Source organism: Lytechinus pictus, chromosome 16, assembly GCF_037042905.1.
Source record: "Lytechinus pictus isolate F3 Inbred chromosome 16, Lp3.0, whole genome shotgun sequence".
Lineage (NCBI taxonomy): Eukaryota > Metazoa > Echinodermata > Echinoidea > Temnopleuroida > Toxopneustidae > Lytechinus > Lytechinus pictus.
In genome coordinates, this window is record NC_087260.1 from 1191469 (window position 1) to 1202925 (window position 11457).

General features: G+C 34.7%; 1 protein-coding gene across 1 annotated transcript in view; it reads left to right on the forward strand.

The window, feature by feature from the left end:
- LOC129279031 (conserved oligomeric Golgi complex subunit 7-like) overlaps positions 1–10917 on the forward strand; it is a 48181-nt gene extending 37264 nt beyond the window's left edge. The window contains exons 11-13 of the mRNA XM_064111559.1: positions 1207–1344; positions 5081–5171; positions 8482–10917. Of these exons, the coding sequence (XP_063967629.1) occupies positions 1207–1344; positions 5081–5171; positions 8482–8560 (308 nt within the window). The 3' untranslated portion in view covers positions 8561–10917. The remainder of the gene's footprint in view (positions 1–1206; positions 1345–5080; positions 5172–8481) is intronic.
- Positions 10918–11457: the final 540 nt, after the last annotated feature.

The following is an 11457-nucleotide window of genomic DNA, read 5'->3' on the forward strand; positions in this document are numbered from 1 at the left end:
TTTTCAGGTCAACATTAAAGTTTACGTGCAAGGCTCTTATGACAAGTGTTATTCCATCCCAGTCATTTCACAATGAAGTTTTGATATATTTCTCTTGCGTGCGCTTGCAAATCACAATATTTCTGGTCATTTTCATAAGTGGGCGAGACACAAAATTGCTTTTTCCTTGTCTGAGTGAATGCAATGTTACAAAACTGGTATCTAGGTGCAGTTTTGATTGAGTGCATCCTTGGCGACTTGCAGTTCTTTGTGTCCTGCAATGGTTTGAAGAGCAATGAGAGACATGCAGCATTATCAGGAGAGGTACTGTGAAACTACTGAAGGTATCAGTGCATGAGGGAGAGATAAACCATGTCTTTACCAGAGATTGAAGCTAGATAGTGGATATTAATAAAACACAAAAAACATGATGAAGCCAAAAACTTACTGAAAATATGGGTTTGTACCTCCCAACCCAAAACCTGATAAAAGTAGGTTCTGTACCCTTGACCTTTGAAGGACCCTACCTCTATGATCCATGATAATGGTTATGCAAGTAAATGTAAGGTATCAAATTGCCCCTTTGAACCTGATAGGCTTGAATACTGGCCGAGCAGTGAACACGCAAATATCCGATAGGCAAGAATACCGGCCTGAAGCCATGTGACTTAAAAAAAACATTGTTTCTAAATGTCAGGTGATCTTTTGAAAATGAGATCATCTTTCTAGTACATGTACATGTAGGGATATTTCGTCGATGATTTCAGTCAAGATTGGTATTGATTTCCGAAGGTTTTAGCATTCAAAATCGCCCAACCTTAACCCTACCCTACTGCAAAGGCTCTTATGTCATGTTCGGTAATACAGGGCATAATACGCTGCAAGTCACCTGCTAACTACATAGGGGAGCTATTGATGAATCTGACTTTAGTCAAAGCAGTGATTTTTAGCCTAAAACAGACACAAAAGATAATATTTCTGTTGGTATACTAGGTCTACAAGGAGCTAAACAACTTCAGCAGGGCTGGACCATGTACCTGCAGAGGGAAGATGCCGTGGGTTTCGATATCATGGGAGTTTTTTAATGTGGTCGATACATGGATCATGCTTCCCAAGTTATTATGAAAATGATTCCAACCCTTAGCCTTTAATCATTCTGTACATTACCAATAAGAAATCATCTACAGGTTGTTTCTTAATAAATTGTTATTTATTTCTTATGACCAGGTTCTCCAGAAGTGGCACATCTAGCCGATCACTGGATTGGGTCTGTTGCCAGGGCAACAATGCATATGTATGTTGAGGTCATTTTGAGGATCAATGAGCTAAGCCCACAAGCAGCCAGGCAGTTAGCAACAGACATAGGTGAGCAATAAGATCAAATATTTTTCTCACATTAGGAAGCAAGTTGGCTTGGTGGGTGAGCATCTACCTGTCAAACCTAAAGGGTTAAAAGTGGATGACTAAAGACTACATTGTTTTATATATAGCTTCTTGACTAAAAAAGCATGTGAACAATTAATACATGCATTAATTTCATCACGCTTAGATTTTTGTAATTCCATTCTCTTTGGACTTCCTAAACAGCAGCAAAATACTTTACAATCTCTTTAAAACTCCAGTGCGAGACTTCTCACTTTGACACCTAGATTGTCCTCAATCACACCAATCTTACTTTCTCTTCACTGGTTGCCTGTTAACAAAAGAATTAAGTTTAAACTCAGGTTACTCGTCCAACGAGCCAGTCATGGTATGTCGCCACAATACATGTATATTAAAGATATGTTCCATCTATACAATCCCACTCGTACTTTACGATCCGGAAGTGAAAATTTACTTCTAATTACTCTTACCCGACATTCTTGGGGGGATAGGTCCTTCCTACATGCTGCGGCCAAGTTGTGGAATCAACTACCTCAGTCACTCCACTGCATTTAAGTGTCTAACACTATTAAAGTGCATCTTAAGACCTACATGTATTTCTTCAACCTTTTAGCTTTAATGCCTTCGACAACTTAATCCAATATTTTTAAAAATTAGTTTTGTATACTTGTAAAGTACACTCTAAATCTTGTTTTGTCATCACTCACTGGTCTGACTGGCTTCCTATGGGGGATGGTGCCCTTATATGCTAGAGGTCCTGTGAGTTCTAAGCTGACCGGGCTTGCCCCTTAAATTGTTGATGAATGGAGCAGCAGGTAGGAGGGCACCAAAATTGCTCAAAAAAGTAATTTTGTATTCAAAGTCAATGCAAATTGTCCTTTCAACCAAATATCATAAATGTATGATTAATTTTACTTTTGCTGCTTAAAATGGATTTATTTTATGCCATTTATGATCACAAAAGAGCCCCGACAAAGTTCATCGAAAAAATTCAAAACAAAAGGCCGAAAAAATAAGGAAATACGTAAGAAATTGCAAAATCAATAAAATACATAAGAAATTAATCTGATATTGCAATTTTTTTCACATGCATTTGCTAAGAACATGACAAAGAGATTCTTAATCAAATATTAGGATATTTGGAGCTTTATTTAGGGAGTTAGAGTAAAAAGTAGGATTTTGCATACTAATTCTGCATAAATTAGCATAATTAATCGATAGACATTTTTATGAACTACATTTTGAATGCTATATCCCAGGCAATGTGCTTGCCAATTTTCAACGTGGTCGACGGCCAAGAGCTTAAAGGGGGCCTGTGAGCATCCACCCCCCCCCCCCCCCCTCCAGCCATGATCTCCCAAAATATCTGGGCCTTGATAGGGTTTAAAAAGAAAGAAAGTAAAACATACCGTAAGGGCACTAGTATTCAACCCGTTTGGAGAGTTTCCTCAAATATATAGAAATATAGAATTTACCTGAATTTCAGACCCGTCTTATTTTCAAGAGCAAATGCTGGTTATTCTTTTTCCGTTATTTTTTTCTTCAACCAGTTGACTGTGTGCGCGGGCGATCGAATTATACGGCGACGGATTTTGGTACTAGTATTCAACCCGTCGGCACTAGTATTCAACCTAGCGATGAAAGATGGCCCTGTCTCTCAATCTGCCCTTGTCCCATCCGACTATGGACTAGACCATTTGAGATGAGACCAAACAGGGAATTAATCAAAGCCAGAGACTTACATAGATCTAGATCTAATTTAGCAATCTAAACCCTTTTGAGATTTGCTATCAATCCTCACTAGGTTGAATACTAGTACCATTCAGTGCAAAAGGCCATCGCCGCATAATTTGATCCTCCGCGCATACAGTCGACAGATTGACAAAGAAAATATCGACAACAGATTACCCTGGAAATAACAAAGGTATGAAATTAAGATAAATTCCCTATTTCTAAATATTTTGGGGAATATGTCAAAATCTTTGAATTATGCCGGGTTGAATACTAGTACCCATACGGTATATTATATCAGGAGTAGACACCTACGGGCCATTGTGATTCAGTTTATTTTTCCCATTGGATGATACCCAAAAAATAATTATAAGTTGCTTTGTATTGTTACCAATGTGAAGAAAAGAAGCTGATCAAAGGAGGCTTGAGATAAATTCCCCATCTGGGTATTGGTTAACAGATGTCTTGCTTTGTGCAAATCAAAGGATGTTTCACAAAACTTTGATAAAATAGTGGTCAAGAAAAGTATCTTTGTCAGAGATGCAAGGAATCGATCGTGTGTGCGATATAATCTACAATTTTGTATGGTTAAGTTTTTTTTTAATAATATTTTTCATTTAATGAAATAATTATGCTAATTTATTCATGAAATAAAACATTTGTTCTAATCAACTATCATACTGCCTCAAAACTGCTAATTTTTTATTAACAGACTTTTTGTAGGCTCCCGGTCAAAAGTACATGTGGTATTGCAATTTTTTCTTATGTATTTCCTTGTTTTTTGACCTTCAGTTTTTTATTGTTTTTTCCATGGAAATTGTTGCAGACTTAATATTGATCATTTACAAGACAAAATTGATTAATTTTAATCAGTAAAAATTAAATTTAATTAGTTATACATTTATAAATTTTGATAAATCATTTGCATTGGATTTGTACATAAATTCACATTTTTTAGCAGTTTTGGGTCTGACATGCACTTACATAATGTTGCGTAATTTTGTAAACGGGTACCCGAGCATCGCAAATTTGGGCTTAAAAGTTGTGCGAGATCTGAAAGTAAAAAGCCAGCAAGCGGTGCAGTTGAAAAATTTTGCGTGGCAGATTTATCGTGAAAAAGTCTTAAGATGAATACTATGATGTATTCATTTACCCAGAATTTAGCACAGACCATGGTTTAACCCTATCCAGGCCCCCCCTCAACGATTTGCGCAATATTTTCGCCGCGCGAAATCTTTTGACCGCGCTGCTCGCTGACTTTTTACTTTCAAGTCTTGCGTAACTTTTAAGACCAGTTTTGCGTCACCCGGGTATGCGGTTCCGAAATTACGCAACATTATGTAAGTGCATGTCAGACCAAAAATTGCTCAAAAACGTGATTTCGTGTAAAAAGTAAATGCAAATTGTGTTTTCAACCAAAAATCATAAATGTATGATTATTTTTAGTTTTGCTGGTCCAAATGTATTTATTTTATGCTGTTTATGATTTCAGAAGAGTCCCCAATAAATTTCATTGAAAAAACAATGAAAAACAAAAGGTCCAAAAAACAAGGAAATACATAAGAAAGTGCAAAAAACAATATAATACATAAGAAAGTGATCTGATATCGCAATTTTTTTCATGAACGCTTGCTAAGAACACCACAAAGAGTTTCCAAATAAAAAATTAGAACATTTGGAGCTTATTTAGGGAGTTAGAGGGAAAAGTATGATTTTGCATACTTATTAGGCATCAATTAGCATAATCACTAAATAGCAATTTGCATGAAATAAATTACTATACAATTTTGTAGATTATGTCCCAGACAACCTGTGTGCCAATTTTCGGCGCGATCGCGCGGCCAACGGCCGAGATCTCAAGCCATATGAGCTCCCAAAATACCCCGGCCTAGATAGGGTTAAGTTACACCGAACATCAGTATACAAACCAATGTGAATATGACAGAAAGTAATTTATATTTCTCATTGTTTGTTTGCTTTTTTGTAGATTATTTGTGCAATGTAGTTGATGCTCTTGGGATACATCCATCAAAGAATCTGAAGCACATTGAAGAACTACTCAAGCTTCCTCTCTCACAGTAAGCTTCCTCCATGAATTACTACCATCAATTAATATCATTGATTACCACCATGAATTACTACCATCAATTAATATTATTGATTACCACCATGAATTACTACCATGAACTACCATGAATTACCACCATGAATTACTACCATGAATTACAACTATGAATTACTATCATGAATTACTACCATGAATTGTTACCATGAATTTCTACTATGAATTACTGTCATGAATTACTACTATGAATTACTGCTATGAATTACTTCCATGAATTACTACCATGAATTACTACCATGAATTACTACCATGAATTACTACCATGAATTGCTACTATGAATCATAACCATGAATTACTATGAATTACTACCATGAATTACTATGAATTACTACCATGAATTACTATTATGAATTACTAATTTACTACCATGAATTTCTACCATGAATTACTACTATGAATAACTACCATGAACTACTACTTTACTATGAATTACTACTATAAATTACTACTATGAATTACTATGAATTACTACTATGAATTATTACTATAAATTACTACTATGGATTACTATGGATTACTACCATGAATTACTACTATGAATTGTAACCATGAATTACTACTATGAATTACTATTATGTATTACTACTATGAATTACTATGAATTACTACCATGAATTACTACCATGAATTATTACTATGAATTACTACCATGAATTACTACTATGAATTGCTACCATGAATTACTACCATGAATTACTACCATGAATTACTACCATGAATTACTACTATGAATTGCTACCATGAATTACATGTACTACCATGAATTACTACCATGAATTACTACTATCAATTACTACTATGAATAACTATGAATTACTACTATGAATTATTACTATGAATTACTACTATGGATTACTATGAATTACTACCATGAATTACTTCTATGAATTACTACCATGAATTACTACTATTAATTGCTATTATGAATTACATGTACTACTTTGAATTACTACTATGAATTACTACCATGAATTACTACTATGAATTACTACTATGAATTACTACTATGAATTACTGCTATGAATTACTACCATGAATTACTGCTATGAATTACTACCATGAATTACTACTATTAATTGCTACTATGAATCATAACCATGAATTACTACTATGAATTACATGTACTACTATGAATTACTACTATGAATTTCTATGAATTACTACCATGAATTACTATTATGAATTACTACCATGAATTACTACACATAACTATGAATCATAACCATGAATTACTACTATGAATTACATGTACTACCATGAATTACTAGCAAGAATTACTATTATGAATTACTACCGTGAATTACTACCATGAACTACCATGAATTACTACCATGAATTACTACCATGAATTACTACTATGAATTACTATGAATTACTACCTTGAATTACTACCGTGAATTACTAATATGAATTACTACCATGAATTGCTACTATGAATTGCTACTATGAATTACTATCATGAATTACTACCATGAATTACTACCATGAATTACTACCATGAATTACTACTATGAATTACTACTATGAGTTACTACTATGAATTACTGCCATGAATTACTACCATGAATTACTTCCATGAATTACTACCATGAATTACCACGAATAACTACTATGAATTACTACCATGAATTGCTACTATGAATCACTACCATGAATTACTACTATCAATTACTACTATCAATTACTATGAATTACTACCATGAATTACCACAAATAACTACTATGAATTACTTCCATGAATTACTACCATGAATTACTACCACGAATTACTACTATGAATTACTGCTGTAATTACTACTATGAATTACTACTATGAATTACTACCATCAATTACTACCATCAATTTACTACCATAAATCACTACCTTCAATTACTACCATCAATTAGTGCCATCAATTACTATCATCAATTACTATGAAAAACTAGCTTAGAATCTAATATTCCAATATGAAATCAAGATAATATTTTCAAAAGTTATTGCATTTCACTACTCTAAGATGAAGGAAATGCAGGCCTTATAGCCCCCTCACACCTGACCGAATGTAGGCGGACGAAGGGTGACAAATTGGAAAAATGCATGAATGCAAGCGAATTTAACAAACTAAAATAAAATTTTAGTCAAATCATGCTCACAATTGTTGCTGATTTATTCAAATCAGTAATTATTGTCAAATTTTATCAGCGAACGGTAAGCGAAAGATATATATGACATGCGAAGGATATTGATTTTTCGGTTCACCTCTTTGACTAAAGGGTTGATATAACCCAATTAGACGAACGAACAGTGAGCAATGGTTTAATATGGCGTGCGATTAGAAACGAAGATGAGAGAGTAGATCAAGCGTTCTTGTACGTTTGTGGGCACTCCTCGGCGTGTAATAAAAGGCGGCATCTTTCATTTGACTGAAGAAACTGAAACTTTGGGGTGAAATGTACTTATATATGAGTAGCATCGCGAGTGGCAGGTCACAGTGAGCAGCTCAGAACTCGCCAAATTATTTGTCTGGTCATTCGCAATCCATAGTTTGTCTTAGTATCTCTTAGCCTTGTCTTCGTGTATGTATCGCTATTAAGATTTAGTAAAAGTGAGTATTGGTTTCCCTTCACATAGAAGAAGGCAAGCGAAAATTTGTTTGTCATAGTATCTTCGTTTCCATGCGCAACTCAAATTTTGTCATGTGTTGCTTCGTTAAGGGTTCTTTCGAGATCAGTCCACTTTGGCAAAAGCGCGATGAGGGACTATGCGCGGCAATAACACTCGAACGATAAACGAACGATTACCGCAGACTAAATAAGATATGCAAATTCAAACAGATGACCAGCGATTTTTCAATTCGTCGGGAAATTTCCGCATGAATTTGAATAATCGCAGCTGTTAGTTCTGAAGGTGTATGAACCCAAACACAAAGGGTAAATATGATTTACTATCAGTTACCATTGAAAAAAGATTTTTTTAAATGCCTTTCGCCAGCCATTGCAAGGCATATTTCAGGCAATTCGGTTAGGTGTGAGGGGGCCTTTAGGTTTTGATATTTTGGGGGCAAGGCCACATAAAACCAGCACATTTTCATTGTACAGCACAATGGGGAAGAATTTAATAGCCCCCACAAAAAAAATAAAGAAAGAAAATGAAATGATGTTTTTGCCACAAAAAATGAAAAGGGTCAGTAGCTTGGATGGCCTTGTGTCAAGTTTTGCCAGGAAATATTTGTAAAAAAAATTAAACTTGTGTTTTGCACCTTTAAACATTTCTTTGCTGCAGGTACGGTGAAAAGAAAGGAATAATACCAGATAGATTAATGCATGCTGTAGCGAGTATGAGGAGCCAAGCAGAGTCCTAGATTGATCTCAACATGGGCCTGTATTCTACATGAACTATTCAGATTTCATCTACATAATTGCAGTTGATTCAGCTTATGCATTGAGAACGGCCTTGTAATAAATTTATGCTTTTTGCTCAGGGCGTTATAGGCCCTGTCACACCATTCTGTTAAAGTCATGTGGGTGAGTTTAGGGCAGTTACTCGCAATTCACCCACAACAAGTTTTGAGCAAGTTCAATGTTCTTCATGTGAATTAGACTTCTGTGCACTCCAGTGGCAACTGTGTTCGAGATACATGTGAGATACTGTCAATGAGGGACACCGACAGGTCACTTTGGGTAGTAAATCTAGTCATCCACAAATCACATGCAAGGCTTGCACGGAATGATGTGACAGGGCCATAAATAAATACAGAATTAAGCACAGTCATAAAATTTGCGTAGTCCTCTGTAATATATCCCTCCTGATTTAAACCTATTTTGTGAATTCAGACCAGTTGGTCTGAGAACGTGACTTCACTCTTACATGTAGCGTGGTATTTTATGATATGGTAAGATTTTTACCTTTACAAATTTTATAACAGAAAAATTAAATATTTCTAAAATATTGCTTGTAAAGCACAGAGGTGGCATGATAGCTTAGTCCTTAGGTTTCACAATCCATAGATCCAGGTTTCATTCCCATTATGTGCACTAGTGCTCTTGGTAAGGCATTTATCTTCAGGTCTTTTGAAGACCTCTGGTTGCATGTTAACAAGCATTCCTGTTGTCCTAGCACTTAGGTAAAAATAAATTACTTCCACCATACTGTGAGAATGAATTATCTCTATTCTTCATAATTGAATATTTTGTACAGATTTTACATATATTTTTTTGATAGCTTATTAAGTTGAATCACATATAGTAAAGACACTCTCCACAAGTTAAGTTTTCATGATTGCATAAGTGGAATGTATTTAAAGTATATTGTACCTCTCTGAAGTATTCAAATCCTTTCCATAAGAATTTGGAAGTCTTTCTCACTCTTAGTCAGGCAGTATCAATTAGTGATTAGGCAGAAATATCAAGGAGAAAGATATCTTCCAAATCTGGGCAACATTTGGAAGGATACTTTAAAAATCAAGAAATTTGACCTGGGCAGATTCAGCTGTGTTTAGAATGCAAGTTGAATGGACAGAAAAAGTCAAATAATGGTATTTTATGTGCATTTTTGGCTCATTTTGGTGATAATGTGACTATTAAAGTAGAAATTGGGGGTGTAATTGATTGAGTCGGTTGATCAGTCTACACATTGTATCCTATGCCATTGATGGCTATCCATAGCTAGTGTGAATCCTCTAAGCACTATCTCACCAATAAGGTGACCCATTGTTTTCTCCATGCAAATAAGAAACACATTCCATACATTCATCTGTATAAATGATATGATTAATTCATATGTATCCTTTAATTGGGTGTTAGAATCATGAGGATTTTACATACTACACTGTAGTCCAGGATAGGCCCCATAGAAAATTGACTAAACCTTGTTTTTTCATATATACAATATTTTTTTATGGTTTCTTGTCAATTCGAGGGTGCTGATTACGAATCTGAATGATGCCACTCGTGTAACCTTGAGCATTTTCCACAAATTGGCAAAATCCAATATGGCCGCCAAAATATGCAAATTACCCATGAAAATCATAAAACTGCCAGCAGATTGGCTATAAAATGTATGTAATCCTGTTGCAGGAGTGAAATACTCTCTGAAAAAAAGATTTTTGAAAAATATTTATTTTCTTGATATTTAAAATGGCCGCCATAGACCGCTGTATTTGATCAACATTATGTACAATATGAATGTGGAAAAATAATTTTCACAAAAGTTAGCACTAAATGCAAGTAATTGTGATTTTTTTGTGAACGAATGGATGAAAACATGATTGCTAACCAAAATATCATTTGTTATGTCATGTATGTAATAAATGAAGCATTTTAGTATTCAAAAGCCACCAAACGCCCTGACAGTATTATGTATAATGTTAACCCTAATTCTCCCGGGGGGGGGCCATAAATGGCCCCCCCCCCCCTCAACAATTTTTGCGATATATCTGCTGCGCAAAATTTTTTGACCTCGCCGCTCACAGACTTTTTACTTTCAAGTCTCGCGCAAATTTTGTGACGCCCGGGTACGCGGTTACGACATTACGCAACATTATGTAAGTGCATGTCAGACCCAAAATTGCTCATAAACGTGATTTCATGTACAAATCCAATGCAAATTGTGTATTTGGCCAAAATTCATAAATGTATCATTATTTCTACTTTTAATGATCAAACTTAATTAATTTTGCCTTGTTTATGATTAGAATTAAGTCTGGAACGATTTCCATTGAAAAAAGAATAAAAAACAAAAAGTAAAAAAACAAAGAATACATAAGAAATTTAAAAAACAATAAAATACATAAGAAATCGGTCTTGATACCAGAATTTTTTTCATTCACAATTGTTGGGAATGCTATAAAGAATATTTTCACCAAAAAATAGCATTCTAGGAGCTTTATTTAGTGAATCAGAGCAAAAAGTATGATTTCATGAATAAATTAGCATAATTAATTCATATAAAATAAAAACATATGAATTCAGTGAAATTTACCAATGCAACTGCGTAGATTACGTCATTCTCTACCATCATGCAAATTTTCGTTGTGATCGCGCAATCCACGGCTGAGATCTTAAGGGGGGCCCCGGGAATGACAAGAATCAGAATACCCCGGGAGATTGAGGGTTAATGGGGACAAAAGAAAATCACAAGAGTGAGTACTAAAATGCATATTATTAAAATAAGCGAGTGGAATATTGGCTAAAAACACAATTTTAACGAAATATAATATTTAAGATGCAATTTATGTGATAAATGCTGTATTTTGAAATT